Source organism: Caloenas nicobarica, chromosome 4, assembly GCF_036013445.1.
Source record: "Caloenas nicobarica isolate bCalNic1 chromosome 4, bCalNic1.hap1, whole genome shotgun sequence".
Classification (NCBI taxonomy): Eukaryota; Metazoa; Chordata; class Aves; order Columbiformes; family Columbidae; genus Caloenas; species Caloenas nicobarica.
The window spans coordinates 38,910,611-38,934,336 of NC_088248.1; the positions used below are offsets into that span (position 1 = coordinate 38,910,611).

Consider the following 23,726-nt stretch of genomic DNA (forward strand, 5'->3'; position numbering starts at 1 on the left):
GTTTGCACTCATCCTTTCCCTCAGCCTGTGAAAATAACGCTATTTTCAGTGTGTATTGCTTTTTTTGCAAATACTGGCTTTATGTTACACATCTATTGATTTACAATAAACTTAAAATTTCGGTTGAGTCCCTCTTGAGTTTGGCACAAAATATTTCAGGTGGATCGCGTAATTGTTAAGCCAGAACTTTGGAAGGAACAGCTCCCGGAGGGAAAACAAACCAAGAACACAAATGAGAACGAGATGAGGACTATCCCAATTCATCAGCATCAACAAAATCCGTAGGCTAAATTACGTTATGATTCTACAACTGTAGTTAGAGGTAGCTAATCACAGCCGTACCTCAGCACGGGGGAGTTACTTCGCTTTAACTCCGTACACCTGCACACCGAAATACGGACACCTCTCCCAGCGGCAAACGCCCCGTTCGCGGGCCGTCCCTCGCACCGCGCAGAGCGGGAACTCTGCGGAGCGCCTGTCACACGGCGGCGGCGGCGCTAGGACCCGGCAGGCGGCCCCCGGCACCGCCGCCCTCGCACGCCGAGCGGGGGGCGGGTCCCGGTGCCCTCCGCCCCGCCCCGCGCCGCCCGGGGGGCTCTGCCGGGCCGGCGGTCACGCGGAGGCAGCGCCGCGCCCCGCCCCCTGTCTGCCCTGACTGGAAAGCGGCGCTGTCAATCTCGCGCCTTCCCCAATCGCCGCCGCGTGTCTCCGTGACGCTCGCTCCGCTGCCGGGTTCCACTTCCTGGGAAGTTGGCGGTTGGGGTTCGCAGTTTGTGGCGAGTTCGGCTCCCTCCCCGCGGCCGCAGTCCCTCCGCGGCGGGGCCCGCTGCCGCCGAGCTGGAGCCTGCGGCGCCGCAGGACGAGCCGGGGGCATCCTGCGAGCCGGGCCCGGGGCAGCGGGACGAGCCCGGGGCGGCCGGCCCAGCCGCCGGCGAGCCGGGCCCGGGGCAGCAAGAGCGGCGGCCTCGGCTGCCCGCCTGCCTGTCGCAGATGGAGGCCAGCCTGACGTGCGCCGTGTGCCTGTCGCTCTTCGAGGAGCCGGTGACGCTGCCCCTCTGCTCGCACAACTTCTGCCGGGACTGCGTGCTGGAGTGCCTGGCCTCGGCCGAGGCCGCCCGCCTGCAGCAGCAGCGGGGCCAGGGGCAGGCCCGCCTCTCCCGGGGGGGCCCGGGGCTGGGCGCTGGCGGCGGTGCGGCCGGCGCCCGGGTGTCGTGCCCGCTGTGCAGGAAGCTGTGCCCGCTGCCCCGCGGCGGCGCCGCCGCGCTGCCTGTCAACACCACCCTGGCGGAGGTGGTCAAGCTGTACCGGTCTGGCGCGGCTGGAGCCGCCAGGGCGGGGGACGCGCAGCCGGGGCCTGGCCTGTTCTCCCCGCTGGCGCTCGGGGGAACCTGCCAGAAGCATCCGAGCCGGCTGGTGCAGCTCTACTGCCGGATGTGCCGCCAGGCGGGCTGCGGGCAGTGCATCTCTGAGGAGCACCAGGGCATCTTCCACTCCGTGAACCTCATCGACACCGTGTACCAGGAAGAAAAAGTAAGCGCGGCGCTTCCCTTCCGCGCCAGGGGTCCGGTTGGAAGGTGGGGCTGTCCCGTGGAGGATCCCAGCGGGTCCGGGGTGCTTTCACTCGGAGTGGCGGGCGGGCGAGAGGCGGCGAGGGAGAATGCTGCGGTGGACCAGGAGTCAGGGTTGGTTGTGGACTGCCGGGGTGTGCCTTCCCCTCCTGCGGCAGACTTCATCCACCGCGCACAGGGGACCTGGAGATATTACAGTATCAACAGCTCTGAACCCAGCTTGCCAAAGCACCTGGAGACTTGGGCTTCTTTTATTTTAGTTTTTTTTTTTTATATAGAGACTTGCAGGCTTTGCTGAAAAACACCACACTGATTATAAGAGTTTATTACATATCTGGATCCAGTTTTTCCAGGTTCAGGAAGATGCTAGTCCTACTACCAAAAAAAGCCCAAACTCACAGATATTTTGTTTATAAGCTCTCTGAGCTGGCATAGGTAATTTGGGTCACAGGCAATTAAATGTTTAAAAATAGATGGTTCAGGTAAGTAATAATTTCGTAAATGTAAAACCAAAATGCATTCCTGTTTGCATGAAGAAAGCAACTACCTGGCCTCATGGTTGGCAGGCTGGTTGTAGTGGTGGTAGTTGTGTTTTTTGGCAAAAGAGCTACTGTTTGGGTAAAATGAGCTTTTCATGCCCTATGCGAATTGGGTTCAGGGTGGCATGTCATACAGCAGTTCTGCTGTGCAGCAATTGAAACAACTGCAGGTCAGTGGTGAAAAGTAGGGCTATAAAAGTTTGGGTACAGCACTGACTATTCTTTAAGCCAAAAGTTGCTTTTGCACTTATTTTCCTCTGGCTTTTCCCATCACCAATTGCATGTCACTCAGGGAATCCAGGAGAAAACAGTCTTTGCACTAGACTGAAACTTAGAGATCATGTAGTGAGGTAAAGGCAGAAAAAACCAGTGATTATTGTAGTTTTAAATCAAACAGAAATAGCTCAGTTAGGGACAGCTTTCTATTTTATCAGTATGAGGCATTAAAAAAAAAAAGTGAACATCGCACAGTTGCTTGTCAAACTGGAATAACATGATTAAAGTTTACTTTGCGATAGATGTGTGTGTGAGGTGAGGTTAAAAACAAGGCTGAGGAAAACAAGTGTTTTAACTGTAAGGAAACTCTGTAGCTGTTCTAGCATTGTAGGTGAGCCTAAAGACATTACTTTGAGAGAGAGAAATAGCAAAATAAAGTTTGTGTACTGATGCAGGGAAGTATTAAATGTTACTCAGTGGTGTGTTGAATCACGACCTTTGTTTAATATGTTGTACAGAACATCTCATGGTGTGATTCTAGATAACCACTGAAATGTATTTATTGTATGGAGTGGATAAAGTTGTAATGAGTGTTTCAATTGTCTTGCAGTTAACCTTCTTCAGCAGTCTGAAAAAAATGAGAAAACTAAATGAGAAGCTGATGAATGAAATCTCAAGTCAACCGAATGATATGGACGTGAGTTAGAGATGCTGGATATTACATATATATGTCTTTGTTTCTCTTTTTATGTTAGGTTAATCACATGTTTTTATGTTCTTGTGCTTCTAGATGGTGCTGAACAATGATGCGGAGATAATTGCACTGGAATTTGGAGAAATTTTCAAAACTCTGGAAATGAAGAAACGGCAATTGTTAGAAGATGTTGAAAATCAAAGAAGTAAAAAAGAGAAAGAATTTCAGATTTGGAAGAAAATGAAGGAAACTCACAAGAAGACCATTGAGAATTTTTTGAAGGATTGTGAAAAGCTTGTCCATGAGTGTGATCCTCAGCGTTTCCTGGAGGTGATGGCTTTTTTGTTACTATTTGACAGCAGTTGTATAATGAACCTCAAATGTCATATAGAGCTTGCTGTGTTGTAGGTTATGATAATGGCTGGATCAGGAAAAACAGATGCAATAAATAAAAAATACAGACTAAAATTATTATACACTTCATACTTTTTTATAACGGTGCTTTTCACTTTAGAAAAGTTTGAAAACCTTTGCAGCTTATCAGTGATATTTAGTGAATTCAGTACACATGCTTTCTGCACTGAAAACTAATGAAATTATTATTGACTGTATATCTGTAGCTGTTGCTGCAACACTTGCTATATTATGCTACCAGCTGTGAAAGTAAGCTGCCTTGGTGCTGGGTAGGGAGCTATTTACTAGGACGGCTTCCAAAATTGTGTCACATTTATTTACTTTTTTCTATATTTGTTTTCAAATGCTTTGCGTATTAAGAACTTCCACTGCATTTTTAAATTTCTAAGACGTTAAAAATGCTTTTTGGGGAAAGATTGGAGCCAGAACTGATAACTTGTCTGTGCTGCACAGTGGAGTACTGTGTTGGGATATGTGAGCTAAGGTGATTATACTGATTTTAAAACCTGCTGTAAACTTTGCACTGAGGTGTGCAATGAAGATAAACCAGCCTGTTCAAAGCTAGTTGGGGTACTTCTGACACACACTGTACTGTGTAGTGTATATGCACTTCTGTATACGAGACACTGAAAATCTTCCACGTGGCGTTTATTTGAACTGCAGAGAAAAACAGTTTCTGATTTAGAGATAAATGCTAGAGGAACCCAAGACACTGTCACCAAAGCCAGTGTAGAGCTTTTCATCTCATTTATGTCAAACACTGTGGCTGCAGTTCTATGATATTTAGGCAGATGATAGATATGGGGCAAAGTGTTTAATTAACTACTGAATTTTGTCTTTTCTTTAACTTCAAGACTTATGCTTTTCTGAGAAAAAACAGCATGCTTTTTTTCTGCGATGGGTCTTTTTGATGCCTTCAGATAAATGAAAAGCAAAGAAAGTCCTTAGGCTTTCACTAAGTTTCTGGTAACAACTTGTTACAGAAGACCTCACTTTTACTCCAAGTAAAAGCAACTCCCACTTTTGGAAGAAATATTCTGACTATAGTGATTAATATGCTTTAAACTTAGCACCTTCCTTCCTGCCGCCCATGACAGTACACAATTCATTTCAGTGAGGTGAGGGAGTGGTGGTGGTGGTTGTTTTAAGATTCCGTATAGTGAGATCACCAGGTTTTTATAGGGAAGAAGCTAGTCTATAATCCAGTCAGTTTTGTTACTTTTTGTTACCCATTCTGTGGGACGTGTCACTTCACTACAGCTCGGTGCATTTCGTACTGCCATGGTCTGGATGATTTAAAACTAAAAGACAGCTTTTTAAAAAATTTCAGTGTAACAACATCTTCAGAGCAGGTAGCAGAGGCTTCCCTCACTGAGATACACAAAATAATCCTTCATTTGAATGGTTACAAATATCTGAACATCCAAAATGGATTAGGTAACCATACGGGTCCTTATTCATTATTTGAATGCCTTCATTTGGCTCAAAGGAGTTCTTTTTGTCTTTAACACAAAATATTACAAGATAAATTATTGTCCCAGACATACTTTTTTTTTTTCTTTTTTTACATTAGGATGCTCTTTGGTTTTTTTGGTTTTGTTTTTTCGTTCATATTTTGAATGTTAACAGGTTTATTTTCTATAGTTCTATGAAAGTAAGACAGGGAGTTCAGTCTCTGAAGTATTTTGTTAAAGCAATTATCTCCTTTTGAGAGTTGGAGGAAAGCTCATTCATATCTTATAAATTCTTGTTTTATTTATAGGTGGCCTGTGGCTTGAATACAAGGTATATATATTTTTTCATGCTTTGTTAGTTCTCTAGTATAATTTTAAGATTAAAAACTAAGAAAATAGTTTCTTTGGATATAGTCAGATATAGCAACTTAAAATGAAAATAGTATTTGATGACAAAGACATTATAATGTTTTCACATCTTTGGATACTCCATATTCCAACTTTTAGGAAAAGTGTCAAGAATTTTAGTGATGTACTAGCTGGGATTAAGATAATCAGTCTTCTGAATTGGGTCTCCAACAAAAAACTGAGCATACATGGTGATTGGATATTTTTAGGTATTTTATTTAAACTCAGGAACACTGAAGCATGCCTGGAGCTTTTACAGAAATCTTTAAGTCTAAGAGTGTGTATGGAGGTGCTGCAGTGTCTACATTTTTGTGTTTGCAGTGCACATAGCCTGTAGATTTCTTTCTAAAGATTATAAATTACATTTCTTATTACTTTTCAAGCAGAATCTAAGAAAGAATATTGGAAATTGAGTTCTTTAAAATGTGTTGTGGTTCAGACTAACATTAGGTATGCTCTCTGAGTAAAGAGTGTAATTTACATTCCAGTATAGTACACTAAGAAAAGTGGGGGGTTTAAGCTTTTTGCTGAAGTACTTCTTGCAGTTTTCATTGCGTATGAAACCTAATTCAAGTGAATCATCAAGTAGTAAGGTTTAAGGAGAAAAAAAATCTAGGAAACTTCACATTTTATTGAAGGCTTACTTTTACTGATTTCTTCTTCCTCTTAATGATTTCTTTTTAAAAGACTTTTTTTGTATTGGGCAGGTGTAATTTAGTTGTTGACATATGAGCCTTAAGAAGAGTGTTTTAAGTTTAGTTAGTTTGGTTTTTTTTCTTTCCCAGAATGAAAACTCAGCTTGACCTGATGAATATAGCATCCAGCTATGAAAAACCATCAGAGTATACACAAAAGAAGATGGATATCAAACCTGTGATTAATGAAATCTTGGCTTTGAAGTTAATGCCCGTTAATGTAGGCATTGCCAAAGGTAGGGAAGAAGGTCTTAGTATAGGACAAGATACAGGAAGTCACTCTAGGAACATGCAACTTGTGGAAGTAATTGCTAATAAACAATATGCATGGCAAAAGTATGGCAGCAGTCAGAAAGCATCTGAGCAAATTAATGGATGATAAATTCATCAAGGGCTTTTAAATATGTTTTATGAATGTGCTTTCTCTGTAAAGTCCCTAGGCTGTATTTTTTTTAAGCTATAATTTTCCTATACAGCCAGTATTGCCACTGTTGGAAGTGTGTTGCTGAACTAGATGGGTATTTGTTGTAGTATAATATGAATGTTAACTATGCTCTGATTAAATGCTTTTGCCTCATAGGAGAAAATGTTAGGATTTGTATCAGGGCAAGTATTTCCATGCATTTAGAAAACTTGTTACACAGACCTCTTGCTTTATATCACGGAAGTTTTGACAAGTAAAAGGGTCTCACTTAGAGCAGTATACTTCTGTTCTTAATTGGGATCTATGTTTAGATGCACTGGAGCCTTTCAGTATTTTCCATACTTAATACACTCTCCATCAGCATTCCTGTGTTCTTTCTAATAGATCTACCTTCTGGAGGAAATGGGAACTCAACGAAAAATACTCTATTTAAAAATAACATAAAGCAATGGCAGGACCAGAAGAGTACACCCAACACATTTCTTGTAAGTTATTTCCTAGGAGGCTACAACACTGTACTATTTTGTTTATTCTGTCTTATTGAAATGATCTGTAATCTCTGCTGCAAAATATTTTTCAGCCTGTACTAAGACAGGAGGAAGCACTAGCGGACGGTAGCAGGATCTGTACTCGCTTAATGTCAATATCGGAAATGGCGGCGTTTCAAAACATGAGTCATGAGGTATGATTGAACATCTGTTGTAAGTATGGCTAAGTTACTATTTGTTGTGACACAATTTTTTCAGAATTTTTTCAGAGAAACTTTTATGATCTTTTTCAGTTTTCTTAGTGGAAAGGTACCCTTGCAATTCCAGAACGTAAATCTGACTAGGTTATTAAAACTGTCAGGATTACTCTCCTTTTTCTTTTTTCTTCAGAAAGATGGAACTTAATCTTACTTTTAGTGTGGCTTTTTGAGTCACATCTGTAGCTTTCTAATCCAAATAAGCTTCTCTATTGCCTATTTGAAGAGGAAGTCATCTGCCTGTGTTCTGGTTTCTGAAGATAATAGAATTCACTCTTCTAAGACTACCTATGTGCCTGATAATTTGACATGAAACTGAATGTGGTCTCTTTTTGTATCATTTCCAATCATCTAGTTATACAACTAGATTTTTTTATTTTTCTCACTTACTAGCAGTTCCATGTGGGTGGCTGAGTATTGTTCTGTACAGAATGATTCTGGTTACAGTTAGTGAAGCCTGGCTGGCAGTGAATCACATAATGTATGTTCTGAGAATACCAATGGCAGAGGATTAAATCAAAAAGTGGCTTAGGACCTTTAAATATAGAATTATTATTCTTTTGCTGTATTATTTTGGAGAACATCTGTTTTCTATTCCTATTGAGAATACAGTTTATGTGGTTATTGTATCTAATAAAAAACCAACCAAACAACCAAACAAAAAAAACCCAAAAAAACCCCACCAAAACTACATTGGCTTCAAATGGTTATTTTTCATGACAATTTGAGAATTTTGTCACATAATGTCTAAGGTAGTATTTTTAGCTATTTCTGGTTTTGGCAGTGACTTTTATCAGTTTTCTATAGTTTCCTATTTCAAAACCTACTTTGTCGTGAGGGTCCCATATGTGTCTTGTTCAGTTGTTTTTAAAGAACTTTTTTTCTGTAATGACTTGTGTTCTCTTGCTTTCTAGCAGCAATGGAAAATACCTCATAAATGCTATAGATTATACAAAAAGCTTTTCTTCAGTCTTAGGATTATATTTGAGTTTTATAGACTCTAAATCCACAAATGCCATTGTACGTAACGGGATTCTTTGCTCTAATTGTAGGAGATACGTTACAAATACTATATGGAACATCAGAAGCTCACTAATGAGTTCAAGACACAAACTTTACCTGCAACTAAAAAGTATAAATTTGTAACTGCTGCAGCTTTGAAGGGTAGGTCCTCAAGAAGTCCTTCTTTATCTTCACCTACCAAAGCCAATAACACAGATAATGTAAATATGGAAACCCTGCAAAGAGCAGATGGCTTTGGCATGAGAAGCTTTTCTGGCACCAGTAATTACAGCATCCCATCCACAAATACAAACTTTTCTGAAACAAATGGTGACTTAAAATTATTTCACGAGATAAGTTCCCAGGAAGTAACCACTCCAGCCTTATCAGAAAACTCTGAAGACTTTGTAATCAAAGAAAAATTACCAACACAGCCATCGGCAGTTATTGTTTCCAATGATATTGACACAAATTCTAGCACTTCATCCGGCTTAAAACCAGCAACTGTTTCAAATTCAGAATTTCTAGATGTTTCTGCAGAGAGACTTTCTGCTTCACCTTTTGCCTTCAGCGCATGTAACAACTCATTACCCAGATTTATTAAAGATGCAGGTACATTTTCCTTTAAAAATGGGAAATATATTTTCCCTCAATTTTATCTGGGAAAATGTGATAGTGCAGGTAAAACGGATAACCAGGATGAAATCAAATTTAGAAAACATGGTCCTGTAACCAAGACCACAGTTTCTGATGCTTCAACCAGTCCTAATTTAGACTCAGCAGAAAGTGAGAAGTCAGATTTTTCGTTTCCTTTTGGCAATTCAGAAAGATTGTTTTGCAATTCATTTAAGGTTTTACCATTATCCTCATTTTTTAGCCAATCTGAGAAGCCATCTGACAAAAATACATCATCTCACATGAGAGAAAAAACACTTTCTGCAAAGGAAACTGCAGATTATGGTACACAGAAACCATCTGTCTCATGGGAACAAAAAGCCGGTGCCTCAGAATCCATCACAAACATAGCTTGCAGTACTTCAGAAACCAACACTGCAGCTGGGGTGAACGATGTCTCAGAGCCCCCTCTTCTTCCCAGTAATTGTGGATTTTCCTTTCAAAATAACTGTGTTCAGTTGTCTTCACCAGTATTTTCATTTGGAAGTATTGTCAGAAATACTTCTGATTCTCTGAATTCCTCCATGTTTTTTTGTGGAAATGGCACTGAAAAAGTGATATCTCCTGACAAAACACTTCTCAGTCTAGGGAAGCCTGTATCTTCCGAGTGTGCAGAGCCTGCTTCTAGACATAGTTATCCAAAGTGTGAAGGTTCATTCTTCCCCGTGAACTCGTCTAAGAAACCTGAAAGTGCAGAAGTGCTTGCTGACAGTAATGCTTCCTATAGCCAGCCTTTAGGTTCAGGTGGCCTTCCTGGTAAATATGAGAATGCATGTTCCACTCAACTTACTGTTACAGCAACAAACCAAGAAACAAAGGTAAAAGATGAAGAAAGTGAAACTGTTGTTGAAAGCAGCTCTTCCTGTCCTAGGAGGGAAGATGAATGTGAGTCTGTACAGTTTCAGAATGCAGCTTGTTCTGTTCCTGGCATGTGCAAGGATCCATCTTTGGGAGGTTCTGTGCCAACGGTAAAGGAGGCAGGAAGAATGCCAAGTGACTGCGATTCTGACACCGAAGAGCTAAGTCAAACATCTGTCTCTACTGATGCCAGCAGCGCATCAGAATATTTTTCTGTTGCTGAAGACAAGTTATCTACTAGAAGAAAATCAGAGACATGAAGAGAGTGAAATGGAGAAGATAACTATACCTAAATAAGCTGGAATTAAATAAATGCTACTTAACATGTTAAAAAGTGGGGATACCTGTGATTTTTACAGCTGTTATTATCCCTGATTCTTGGCTATCTCTGTGTTAGAAACACAACTGCTTACCAGCAAGTACAGTGTACTTGAAGTGATTTTTATAGTACAAACCCAAACTGAAGAAGCAACCAAAAATGGCATATCTTGTTAAAGACCGAAGTATGACCACATCTGCTGTACCTTTAAGAATGCAGAGCTTCCGAGAAGTGCCACGGGGGTATGTGTGGGTGGCGGGGGACTGGGGTGTCCCAGCAATGGGGTTCAGTGAAGCCTCAGCAGCAGGAGGCGGAGAATTGCTGGGGCAGTGCAGCAGCACTTGCACTAGGGTCACATCACAGGTAATAGAATCACCTCATAGGCAGGGAGTGGGGAGAGCGTGGGGGGAATAAAGGATGTTAAAGGGCATTAATGGAAACTTTTGTCTGTCTCCCTTTGGCTGTGTTCATTTTTCCATGATATATTTGTAGTTGCAACTTCTAGTGTAATTTCAATAATTTCTCTTATGCTATTGAAATCAAAACGCCACACCAATGTTCTTATTATATGTTGCAGAAGGGTATTGGCTACACTTCTGAAATGCTGCCTTGATGAGAAGTAACTGTCTCAATTAATTTTCAGTTCCTTTTAGCATTAGTTTGGGAATCTGTGACAGATACTAACTTGCTGTTTTGATGAAAGCTTTGGGAAAATTTAGCTTTTAAAACAGAAAAATCTTCTAAAATTTGTGTAACAACAGGAAAAAAGGAAAACAGCACTTCTCACTGTAAGTATTAATGATCTAGAACTCATTGAATTTTTAGTCTGTGGAATATGATACAAAGGATAAAAATACCATCTTTTCTAATTTATTAACTATTTTGTTGCATCCAAGAAATATTTGTGCTTTAGCTATTAGAATACACAGACAGTAGTACTATTTCAGATTAAAGTTCTATTTCATTTAGTGTTCACTCTCTAGCAAGAGCAAGTGCCAGATTTTGAATGAATTAATCCTGCTTTAGGTAGATATGTCAGCTGGCAAGTATTAGATCAGAATGTTTAGTATTCCTTCAGAATCTTTCACTGCCAACTGCTAGATGGTCTTCTCTTGTTTTGTTTTGTTTGGTTGGTTTTTTAATTTCCAAATTGTCTTTCTAACTTCATAGGAGAAATATTACATCTCTGCAAGGCTTACCAATATACTCACTGTGACAGAATATTTAGAAATAATATTCTTGGTTTAGGAAATGTTGACCTAATTTTTGTTTTGATTTGCGTTCAATTCTTGGCCTCAGTTTTTCTGTGGCAGTTACTCCTCTATTACATGCGCGGAAAAATAACTTTCTAGAATTCATAAAACTTACTAATCTTCCCTTTGCATCTTGATTATAGTAAGGAAGGTGGTGAAAATTCTCTTTATTAGTTTTATAGTTCTTTATGTTCGTCTCTTAAGTCTTCCCATATTTCAGTTTTCTCCTAAGAATTGTTCTGCTTGTCTCTCTAGACATTCTTGACATGTTCCTCTGCATGTGTAGGAGAGAAGTGTTGAAAAGGTATTAAGTTACTGGAAGACAAAGAGTGCACATGATAATAATAGCAGAAAGTGTCATGGATGGAGGTTGATCTCACTATAATGAAAACAAGAGAAATGGAATTTTTAGAGAGACAGATGAGGCATCTATAAAACTTGTTGTCAGAAGACTGTAGAAAATGTTTCTGCTATAGTGACAAAAAAAATTTCCAATGAGTTAGGGTTATTGAGAAACCCTACTGAGTTTCTTAAAATTGCTTAATTTCAACATATCTTCTGTTCACTTCTGTTAGCATTTCATGAGAGTTTGATAGAGTTAAACTTTAAAACTTTAATGAAAGATAACTTTTAGCGAGAAGACACCACTATAAAATCATAAAACAAATAGGCTATTATGCACCATTTATAAAAGCAGAAATTGTTGAGGCGTGGGCTCATTGCAGTCCTAGGACTGCTTTTCAAGCATGGCACGTTGTTGTCTAAGTGCATTCTAGCTCAGCATTAAGGTTTTACAGGGTAGATAAATGGTATACAGGATATTTTGTTTAAAATAGGTCACAGTAAAACTACGGTCCACCCTGATATTAAATCAGAACAACTCTTCATTTTTTAAATTTTTTTTTCTGATATTTTCACAAGTTAATTCCTTGGTCATTTTGATTTAATCACTTGGCCATCTGTCACTATTGACTCCTTACTAAAAGCTGTAACAGGAGTGAGGTGCTTTTTATATACATTATTAAAAATGAAGTGTTCACTGCTGTTACTGATGCTTTGAATTACTCTTTGTATAAAATTAGCACCCTGTGACAGTTTGGTTTTTACCCAGGGTTTCATGCATACTCATCAAATAACTGAGAACACAACAGGACCAATTTCTGACTTTATTCCTTGGTCAATTAATTGTGTCTTAGCTAAAAAGATTATCCAATGAAATCGGGAAGCGTGAACATGTAGAGGTCTAAATATGGCTAGTACTACCCTAGTCGAGGAACAGTTGTGCAAGATCTATCTCCATATGGCATGACTTGCTAGACAGTAAAGAATAATTTGAGTAAATTTTATTGCCTAAGCAGAGTTAAATCAGTCTTTTCTACCCATGTGTTCCATTTCTGTCATTTTGTTTCACACATTAAAAAAGAAATTTAAAGAAAAGAGAGTTTTAAGTCAGTTGATGGTAGCTCAGCAGCAATACCTGACTACATACAGGTTTCAAGCCCCCCCAATATCTCTGAGCAAAGTCTGCATGTAGTTTAATGCTGCCTGAAGAGATTTCAAGTCAAAGACCTCATCACTGATTTTTTTGATGAACACTAGAGCTAATTAGAGGAAATGGGATCCTGAATCATCCTTAATGCATGTTTTGCTTATTACCAACAGAGAATAACTTCCATCACTGCCTTGGTCATCATTATAAAACTGTGTGTTGCGATGACTTTTGTCAAAGCCTGATTTTCCTAGATTATTTAAACATTAGTATGTGTGTATACATATTTTTTCAGACTATGAGTAGACTAAAATCTAGAGTTAAACTGAGGAATTTTCAGAAATAGTATGAAAATACTATTGAAAACTTTGCTCTTTCCAGCAAAACCCAAGAAAATAGTTAGGAAACTTATTTAACAAAACTAAGCAATTTGTGTTGCAAGGGACTTTTTGACGAGTGTGCTCAAGGTGTCCTGGATCTTTCTGACTCTTAAGGGTACAAGAAGTGAAAAACTAAGCAATTCTACATATGGATGGAACATTTTATTAATCAAACTTCATTACACAAATATAAAACCCTCTTTATACATAGAAGTTAATACATTAAAATTGCAGACCAGTTTAAGCTTTTGTAATGGTTCATTAAGGTACTATCTCATAACCTAATAGAAACTTCGAAAAAAAAAAAATTAGAACGATTTATTTGACTGTAATTGTTAAAGTAATTGCTGAACGTCCTCCACAAATGGTGTGAAAGTTTCCAGTGCTGTCCTGCTGAGAGGGTGATCTCACCAGCTGTCACAACTGTGACATTTGTTCAGTATATTTCTGAGCTGTCTTAACATATATATCACTATCTGAAAAAAAAAAAAAGTGCAATTGAAAGACAAGTGCAATTACCTAGTTTGTAATCTATTAGAAACAATTATTTAGTTGGCATTGGAGCTGCTAAAATGTCAGTGTGTGAAGGTTGATTTTCTAAAGTAAACTCTGTATTCCTGATATTGGATATTACTACAGCTTTATTATGAAACATATTTGATAACTTGGGCCTAGTCACTTCCCCACTTAAAAGGCAGCTGATATGTGTGGTAAGTGTATTATGTACTGCTGCCTTTTCGTTTGTTTTTTCTTCAGGTAGCAGAGTTCAATTTCTCTTCATAGATTTTACCCAGTTGTTGAAATGCCAGTAGAACATTATCATCTGGATCATCACACAGTTCACTCAGTGACGTTCTGTTGTTTTGTTGTTGAAAAAAAAAAAAGAAAAAAATTAAAGCAGCGTTGTTTCATTTTAAGTTGCTTTAAGTAAGAAATATGTATTATATATTAAAAAGGACAGCATATCATACCCAATAGACTTAATGAGGAGTGAAAAATCCTTGAGTAGGTAGTAAGCATCTCCTTCGTTTAACCTAAGGAAAGAAAAAAAATTGAAATGGGTATGCACTGTAACATACGGCTTCACCTTCAATAAACCCTGTCATGTAGGCTGGGTAAGGATGCAGAGAGCATATTCCATGGCCTCAAACACTGACATACTAATTCATTAGGATTCCTGTAGAATAACTATGAGCTTAAAGTAACTAATAATGCTATAAAGACACATGTTTCTATAATTATACTGAACATTTTGTAAAAGACTCATGAGTAATATTTGTAAAGATAATTTAATTTATTAATATTATATTAGAACATAGTTTGAACTGTTCGAATAACCTATCACAAGCTGAACTGGAATGCTGTTCTTCAGATGAATCTGCTGGCTAAATTGAGCAGGAGATAGTGTAAGCTTTGTGCAGATGATGAAGACCCTATATTTTTCAAAAAGGACCACTGATTACTGAAAAGCAACTTAATAAACTCAGTTCCTAGTAATTAAGAATACCACATTTAAAAAAAAAAAAAATTACCATCAGTATTGTGTTGAAAACAATAGAATTATAGAATGGTTTGGGTTGGAAGGGACTTTTAGAGATGATCTAGTCCAACCCCCCTGCCGTGAGCAGGGTCATCTGCAACTAGATCAGCTTGACAGAATCAAAGAATGTGATTCTATGATCAGAATTACTATTTCTGCATCTCTTGGTAATGTGACATTAGTGCCAAACTGCTGTTTTAACTACAATAGTGCATGGAATGTGTATTCTAATTGTTCTTTGAAGAGCTTACAAAAAAGCAGATAATATTACATGCTCCTAACAGTACCCTCATGGAGCAGAGTGAGGTGGTACTTTCTTATAAATAAAAGTTACTGGCAAAATAAAGATACTTGATATAGAGTAGCTGGGACAGGGAGCTTGTGGTTGAGCTTTCTTTGGCTGAGGCTGGGAATAACAGAGATATGTGAATGGCTTCATTAAGGACTGCAAGCTGGAAGTTTTATGAAGAGATGGATTTAATGAACAAGGTTACAGAAGGCTGGTGAGATTCAAAGGCGAAAGTGATAATGGTGAAAATGACATCACATTTAGCAGGTGCATCTCTAAAAGATTGAAGAGGACAACAGGGCCGTAAATGGTAAGAGAAAAATCAAATCTCAGATTTAGCTTCTGAGATGGAGAAGGCTGGTATAGTTTGTAAGTTGCTTAATTAGGAAGGTGGAAGTGTCTCAAAGATTATTTGTTCGGAGCTCTATCAAGTGTAAGAGCTGGATAGGCTCTTCAGAAGGTTTGGGAGACTTTTGTTTGTTTGTTTTTAATTTAATCAAGGTTTTTCCACAATGAAAAAGACCAGGGAAGTCCCCAAAATGAGGAAGTCCAATGCAGAAGTCTAGAAGATAGCAACATAGTAAGGGAGAGAGGTCAAAAACTTGGTCAAATAATAAAGAATAGAACAGATTAAAGGAGGAATTCATAATCATAGAATGTCCTGAGTTGGAAGGGACCCACAAGGATCATCGAGTCCGACTCCTGTCCCTGCATGTGACAACCCCACAGTTCACACCATGTGTCTGAGGGCGTTGTCCAGTCTCTTCTTGAACACCGTCAGGCTTGGGGCTGTGACTGCCTCCCTGGGGAGCCTGTTCCAGTGCTCCACCACCCTCTGGGGGAAGAACCTTCTCCTAATGTACAATCTAAACCTCCCCTGGCATAGGCCCTGAGGCCTATAAAAGATGAAAGCTCCAGTTTTGGAAAAGCTAGAGCATAAGTGATGCACGAGGAAAGAGGAGAGGAAGGCCACATGTACCACAGGCTTAAACATGAAAATATGAGATATGGCAGTGTTCAACTAGCTTGGGCACAGAGCTTTTGTTGGGTTGCTGTTTTTTCTTTCCTTTAAAGAGAGATGACGGCACCATTGAATTATCAGGACAAGTTGCTAAATGCTTAGAAAAGATTAGGAAAAGGGATGTATTGAAGCAATGCTGATACAAATACTGAATTACTGACAAATTTTGCTTCGCTACTGTGAAAGTCAGGTTTCTATGATGACAATCTTCCTGTTCCAGGAAAGAGTTTACATTTTGAATGCAGCAAGCAATGAGAGGTAGTTTGAGATCATGCCACTGTTGGGTCAAAATAACCTATGTCACTGAAGTCCCATTTACGGTACTGTTTTGAATACCCAGCTACTGCTTTACAGCCATTGCCATTGGACATTAATGTAGTATATGTTTTATTCTCATTAAAACATTCAACTAAACTAATATTTAACAGCTATTTCATCCCTAAGTTCTGGAGGGTGAAGGCTTTAAGAACAAAAAGATGTACTTATGTACCATATTGTAAACAGTGTTGCTGTTTAACCATATTTAAGATGGTAGTACATACCAGTTGTCAGTTGTCAGTGCAACCAAGGAACCATGCTTAAAAAAGTCCAGTGCATAAGCATTGAGTGGCATCCTTCTTCCGTGTTTATCGTACTTTTTCAAATAAAACAGCGGGCAGTTTGTGACATTAATTCCAAGGGAATGTAAGACAGCCTAAGGAAAAAAGAAAAAATGAATCTGCTGAATAGCTAGTGTGGTTATGTTTCTATTCATTGTTTTGTCAAACCTATACCTGTAGACCCACAGCTGGTAAATTACACACTTCTAATTCTGGGCCACTCCAAAAATCTGCACAAGTACGTGTAGGCCCTTGGCACAGGAAACAGTTTGTTAGTAGTGACTTACGTGAACGGTGAAGCTCTGGGACGTTCTGAGTAAAGTTTGACTAGGCCACTGGGTTTCTCTTGTGTTTTAGATGAGGATTTTTTCCACATGCAGAGATCATGTATTCAGACTCACTCATGCTTTGATTAATCAACCTCGAGCACGGAACATTTTAAGGGTGAAGGTAAATTTCAAATCCCTAGTTGTAGGAATTTAGCATTTTCTATTACAGAGCTATGAGTCATGCAATAATTCCCTCATGCTCCAAAGCTCAAAGCATGTAGAAGACCACAGGAAAATGCAAGCTGACAGTAAACATGTCGATGTATATTACAATTAAGCTATTAATAATTCATATACTATCTAACATGATACACTGAAATCCTAGTTGAGAAGCAAATGATCAATGCAATAATGCATCATTTCACTAGGATTCTTGAGAATACTGTGTGTTTGACTTTAATAAACTCCTGATGTGGAGAAAAATTGGGGATACAGTTTGAATCTGAAATTTTAGAGTATTTTACTTGTCTCAGAGTTGAAATGGACAGAGGCATTTCAAGAAAGCAAACTATTTACAGATTTCTTTTTTCCTACATCCATCTGTTCTGTGTTTCTTGCACCGTGCTAATGTGGTACTACTCAGTGCTGGGGTTTTTTTTTGAGGCCTTTCAAATTGTTTCTCCTAAGGAGTCACACTTGAGCCTAGTGCCATCATATTACAGAGAGGCAAGAAGATTGTGATAAAAATAAATTTTATTGAACTGTAATATTTGCTTGAACGGTAATAAAATTTTGCCCCCAATGAAAAAATAACTTACTTTATTAATGATCTCCCCATGAAATAGATTGTTATCAACCACTCTGGATAAGCATGCAAAAGGTGAGATGGCAGATATGCTTTTGGTGGTGTCCATCAAATAAGATGCTAGTTCAGAGCCGTGCCAATTCTTAGATTTAAAATCTGGGCAAGAAGTTTCAAACACAACATAAGCTATGCAGACACAAGCTCCCTTTCAGCAATCTATTTTAAAAGTAAGAAATTTTCAGTTCACTAGATAATGATAGGGAATGGAGTTAATCTTCTAAACTTAAATCCTTCTTGATACGTTTATTTTGTTCATAAGAACACCTATGCAATTGATTATAGTACATAAGAAAGAACTTTCTAGTGGTGAGAATAATGACATCTTAATCCCCCCATCACAACTTCAGCCTTTCTGCTTGACTCATCTGAAGCCAGAATTGTAACAGTATTAAGTTTTCCCAAAAAAAGAATGGGAACATTACCATCAGAAGACTTACTTTACCTTCGTCTTTTATTCTGTCCTATATTGAAGAAAAACAGGTTTTTTCAACCTATATTCACAGGTCTTAATAGCTAGACATCTAGTAATTTTTATTGAGATCCTCTGGGCTCTGAGCCAACATTTTTCTTGAAATATGGAACTCCAAAGAATTAATATTCTACCTGAGGCCCTGTTAGGGCTTAAGTATGTGAAGGTTGTCGCACACAAGTGCTCTGCTTTATGCAACCCAGTATGAATTGCTGGTTTTACACCAGCACGGCATTTCAGTTGGTGTATGGTCTGCCCGTAACTTCAATCACTGTCTGTAGAACAACTGTCTAGTTATTTCTAAATATATTTGTATTTGATTTTCCTTTTCTAAATAGAAACTTATTATTTCTTTCCAAATTATCAACGATATTGTCAATTCTTACACTGCAACCTTTTCTGCTTTATGTTATGGTAAGTATGCTGTACTTACACTAATGGCATTAAAAAATTTCAGCAGTTTGACGCATTATTTTTTTGCAGCTTCACTGCAAGTTATGTAAGTACAAAAGTGTCTACCACCTCTTGAACTGGACATGGTTTGATCTTTAATCTCTTTTTGTGTAAATCTAATGGACAATGTTTCTTTCAAAGTGAAACAGCTTCAGCAAAATGAGGAGAATGAAACCATATTGCACCTCCCATTTAAACAAGAAACTTTACCATTCAAATAGAATAGGAAATTCAATTTCCACAGTTCATATCCTGGGTAAAAAAGTAGCATTAGTAACACTAATATATATATAAAAGAATATATATCCTGAAAATGGAAGGCAGCCCGTGCTTTGCTCTTCCAATTTGGAATTCCTTCATTCTGTGATCTACAGTTCTTCATTTCCTAAGTTTTTCAGGTAACATATCAAGGTGTGGGGTCCCTCCATTGCTAAAATAAGCAATGTTATACTGAATATGAAAAATAGGATTTCACTATGGTGTTGCTACTGGAAACATAAAACTGCTATTTACTATCTCAAGCCATACATAGTATTCGATCTTGTTTTGCATTCACCTTATCTGTTTATCACAGAATCACAGAATGGTTGGGGTTGGAAGGGACCTCTGGAGATCCTCTAGTCCAACCCGCCTGCTAAAGCAGGTTCACCCAGAGCAAATCGCACAGGAATGTGTCCAGGTGGGTCTTTAATGTCTCCAGAGAAGGAGACCCCACAACCTCTCTGGGCAGCCTGTTCCAGGGCTCTGGCACCTTCAAAGTAAAGAAGTTTCTCCTCATGTTTAGATGGAACCTCCTGTGCTTCAGTCTGTGCCCGTTGCCCCTCATCCTATCGTTGGGCATCACTGAAAGGAGTCTGGTCCCATCCTCTTGACATCCACCCTTGAGATATTTATAAATATTGATGAGATCCTTTCTTAGCCTTCCCTTCTTCAGGCTGAATAGACCCAGCTCTCTCAGTCTCCCCGAGTTCCTCACTTTTGTATTAAATTGACATCCACTTTATACAAAATTTTCTAAGATCCGGGTATCCCCACACTTGAAACTCAAAGCAGATGGTAAGATATAGTAGCTTGTGAGGTGATTTGGGCTTTTTTTTTTTTCCATTTGTACACAGCAGAGACCAAAAAAAAAATAAAAAACACTGTACCAGTGTAGGAAATAAGGATGAATAAATACAGTTATCTGCTATAATTAAAGTTCTTCCTTACTGCAAAAATAGTACTTTTGAAGGCATGTTATTTTTAGAGGAGCAAGGCCATGCATCAGTGGTATATTACATTGCTTTTATATCTCTCCAGGAAGTAACATGAGATTTTGTTAAATATTTTTCATGCAAGGGCAATCCATATTGCTTAGTAATTTTATAGTCATGCCTTTTCATATTGTGTTGGTTATTGGACATCATTTAGTGGCATAAGTAACTTAGTTGATTTAATGAATGGTACAATGTTGTTCTTTAACTTTTACTTCAATCTTAAGGCTGTTCAGATGTTGAAAATCTAATCTTTGTAAGACTCCGAAAGCAATTCAAGTACCATAGGCATTTGAGGATCTGCAAATGCATCGAAGATTAGATAGAAAGGCTTTTATTCAATAATTACATTTAATATATTTTTCCTTTTATAAAAAAATCCATTTATTTTTATTTCCTCTACAAAACATGAATAATAACTAAAATTATCTTTTTCCTGTACAAAACTTCTACCATATACAATATAAACTATAATGCTTGCAAAACAGAAGTGAAATAGAAATCGTATTGATTATGTCTGAACTCACCATTTTTTTCTTTAGACATAAGAATTAACCTAACTTTCTTAACAAAATCAATTTCACAAATTATGACTATGCATTAATTTTTCACTTCCTACCTGTCTTTGACAGTGGAAGTCTGTATTCTTGTTCCATATGTGCCAGCCTGGCAGTTGTCAGAAGAAAATGAGCAAAATTTTCCTCCACTTTGGTGTTGTACTCATTTACAGCATCTGCAAACTCTTCTGGCAGATCTTCTAAAAAGACCTGAAATAACATGCAGTTTATTACTTAATTCGGGTAATTTTTCCAAAGGTATCCGTTCTTCATTGGTGCGTAAGTAAAGTATTAGTACACACAAAATGTATTAGTACACATATAATGTATTAGTAGAAAGAAGGAGAGAGTACAGCTCCAAACTTTACTCAACTTGTCAGGCTGCCTGACCATCTAGACTTAATGGATGTTGAAGGTGAACATGAATTTGGTGCAGAAAAGGGTTTGAAAGATAATAAGAATGAAATTCCTAGATTTTTACTCACAGAGTACCTGGCAAACAGCTCTATTGAAGATGTTTCAGCTAGCTAAAGAGGGACTTCTGAAGGGCCGCTTTTCCCAGATCTTGTTTTGTATATCTTGGTGCTCAACAGGTTTCCTACCTACATGACAGACTGATGCTTTGCTGCCATCAGCGACAGCAGTCCTGTAATCCCTCCTACATGACTAGACACTTTTCAGAAATAAGTAAAATTTTTTCCTCTTGGAATGCTTGCTGGAAACTGGCCACATCAGCATCTTCATCTAGAAGTTTCCTTTGCTGTTCCAGCCATAGCTATGTCCTCCAAAATTTTAAGACTTTGCACGGAAGAGCCAACAGGGGCATGTTACAAATGTTTCAGTTCCTGCACCCATGGTGGGTTAACTTTGTGCCTAACTAATGTAAATTTGAGTTGTATTGTATAAAGAAATGCTGTGTCATTTATACTTTTACATTTTGCGTACTGTCTAATCATGTCATCACTAAAACACACTTGAATAATCTGACACTTTTCATTTAACCAGACAGTCAACAGCTGCTTCTGTTGTTAAATCACGGCTTCCTGATTTTAATCCAGTAACTACTATTCTAGCTACTTGTGTGTAGGTGGCAAGGCGCTGGCGGAGGACAGGGAGGGAGGAGGGTGTGTGGCTCAGGGCTGGCTGCTGGGAGAAGAGGCCATGGGCTGCTCTGTGACAGACACAGCCAGCTCCAGTGGCCCCACCACAGGCCAGAGCTGAGCCCATCACACACTGGTGCAGCACCTCTGTGAAAACTGATTTAAGAAAGGGCAAAAATGTCACACACGCAGAGTGAGACGCAGCAGCGCTAACACCAAGATCAGAGGACGAGGGGGAGGAGGTGCTCCAGGTGATGAAGAGATTTCCCTGCAGCCTGTAAAGGAGACCACAGTGAGAGATCTCGCTGTAGCCCCGAGTGAAAACGGCCATGCCGGAGCAGATGTCCACGCTGCAGCCTGTGAAGGACTCCACACCGAGGCAGCTGGATGTTTCCTGAGGGAGCTGCAGCCCACGAAGAGCCCACACTGGAGCAGGTTTATCCTGAAGGACTGCAGCCCATGGAGAGAACTCACACTGGAGCAGGGCTGATGTGTGAGGAGGAAAGAGCAGCAGGTGAGCTGTTACGAATCGACCACAACAGATAATTTCTCCTCAGCCCTGCACTGCCTGCAGTGGAGGGGAAGTAAAGGAGTCAGGAATGAAGGAATATAAAGTTGAGGCTGGGGAAGGCAGAGGAGGGAAGGTCGTGTTGAAATTTTAATTTTTTTTGTTTCTCATCACCAAAATCTATTTTAATTAGCAACAAACGAATTTATTTTTCTGCAAGTTGGGGCTGTTTTGCCCATGATCATAACTGGTTAGCAATCTCCCTGTTTTTGTCTTGGCCCACAAGCATTTCCATCCTATTTTCTCCCCCATCCTGTTGAGATGGAGGAGTAAGAGAGTGGCTGGGTGGGCAGGTACCTGCTGGCCCACCGGACTACTGTACAAACATAATGACACCAGTCTAACTGACAAAAGGAAACAAGTTCACAGAAGGGATACACAACCTAAGTTACAGTAAAGACCAAAGTTTTCTCTACCTTTGACTGGAAAAATTCGCATTTATATTTCATTGAGCAGGCTGGAAGATATCTTCTCCCAAATAGGTTTGCTAGAATGAGCACTAGCTTTTCCAGGACATCTTCTGAAAAAACAGCTGAGCCTATTTCAAAACAGAAATTACTTGGGTTAAATATGAAAGTGCAAAAAAAAAAAAAAATTTTTTTCTTAAAATGAACAACTATTCAAGAGTTTCCTTCCCAGCTGCCCTTGTCATGACAGGGGTTATGCAAAACTGTGTTGGATAAAGATCAACTGATTACATACAAAAAACTCTGGTGGATAATCAAGCATACAAATTAATACTATATTCTTATATGTTCACGTACTGCGGCACATCTCAGTGTACACAATGGATTTTATTTATGTCATAAGACATACTTCAATTTTTTAATTTGTTGTTGTTCAGAGTGATCATCCATCTTATTTGCTACCTGGCATTCAAATCTTGCTCTGGAGTCAGAATTATTAATTTTTCTGTGTATACCTTTCTTTTCTACCTCATCAGAATATTTCACAAACACTAAATTTACGTTCATGATAGCAGCATAAGTGTGCCTTGGCTTTCTCAGACAGAAGTATAAGCATGTGCAGAGTGTGCAAAGGCAGAAGCCAAGGATATGAGGATGAAGACCAGCCAAGCAAAAGGGGACAGCAGCAAGAAGGCACTCAAAAGATTTCAGAACACCTGGGATTACAGAGCCCACCACAGACCGCAATTAAGATGCAGGGAGGATTATTTACCTTTAATTGGCCGGCACAATTTGTGGAATAAACCTTTCACAAGAAAGCTCACTAAAACAAAATTTGAGGGTTCGTGATAGTGCAAGTGCGTCACAAGTCCAGCAAATCCTATGGGGTTACCTTTTTGATCCAAGTAGCCCTATTTAATTCAAAAAGCAAAAAAAGCTTAGTTGTGAAAGATGAACTTGAATATAATGGAAATATAAAATGGTGGCATTCAGAATAGTCATTCAACCTAATGTATAGGTACCTATTGAGGCCATTCAGTTTCCACTGAAAGGCAAAACTTTGTCCTTACTGAAAAACAAGTCACCAACTATTTGAGTATTTCTATGGGAGATAGTCGTCTCCCTGTACAAAGCATAGATCTTGACTTCATAGTTTTAGCACCAATTTAGATCATGTTGAAAATGAAAAGTGCATACAGTCAC

The 23,726-nt window shown here is 39.1% G+C and overlaps 2 protein-coding genes across 4 annotated transcripts in view; one reads left to right on the plus strand and one right to left on the minus strand.

Annotated features, from left to right (window-relative positions):
- Positions 1–744: 744 nt before the first annotated feature.
- On the plus strand, positions 745–10,785 carry LOC135988226 (tripartite motif-containing protein 59-like). Of its 3 annotated transcripts, none has more exons than XM_065634012.1 (9): positions 745–1,530; positions 2,934–3,020; positions 3,114–3,347; positions 5,194–5,216; positions 6,079–6,224; positions 6,797–6,897; positions 6,993–7,094; positions 8,210–8,321; positions 9,706–9,889. In XM_065634012.1, exons 1-9 carry the CDS (start codon positions 991–993, stop codon positions 9,804–9,806), a joined length of 1,446 nt encoding a protein of 481 aa, XP_065490084.1. In that variant the 5' UTR covers positions 745–990; the 3' UTR covers positions 9,807–9,889. The 3 variants fall into 3 exon arrangements, with proteins under 3 accessions (XP_065490084.1, XP_065490085.1, XP_065490083.1); XM_065634013.1 differs by lacking the exon at positions 9,706–9,889 and adding an exon at positions 9,037–9,159; XM_065634011.1 differs by having other exon boundaries at positions 8,210–10,785.
- Positions 10,786–13,885: 3,100 nt separating this feature from the next.
- The window catches only part of LOC135988177 (probable ATP-dependent RNA helicase DDX60), a 45,887-nt gene continuing 36,046 nt past the window's right edge, over positions 13,886–23,726 (minus strand). Inside the window, exons 31-37 of the mRNA XM_065633919.1 lie at positions 23,296–23,434; positions 22,533–22,654; positions 20,511–20,658; positions 17,670–17,812; positions 16,526–16,677; positions 14,105–14,167; positions 13,886–13,988 (exon numbers count right to left, since the gene is read on the minus strand). Coding sequence (XP_065489991.1) covers positions 13,886–13,988; positions 14,105–14,167; positions 16,526–16,677; positions 17,670–17,812; positions 20,511–20,658; positions 22,533–22,654; positions 23,296–23,434 — 870 coding nt within the window. The remainder of the gene's footprint in view (positions 13,989–14,104; positions 14,168–16,525; positions 16,678–17,669; positions 17,813–20,510; positions 20,659–22,532; positions 22,655–23,295; positions 23,435–23,726) is intronic.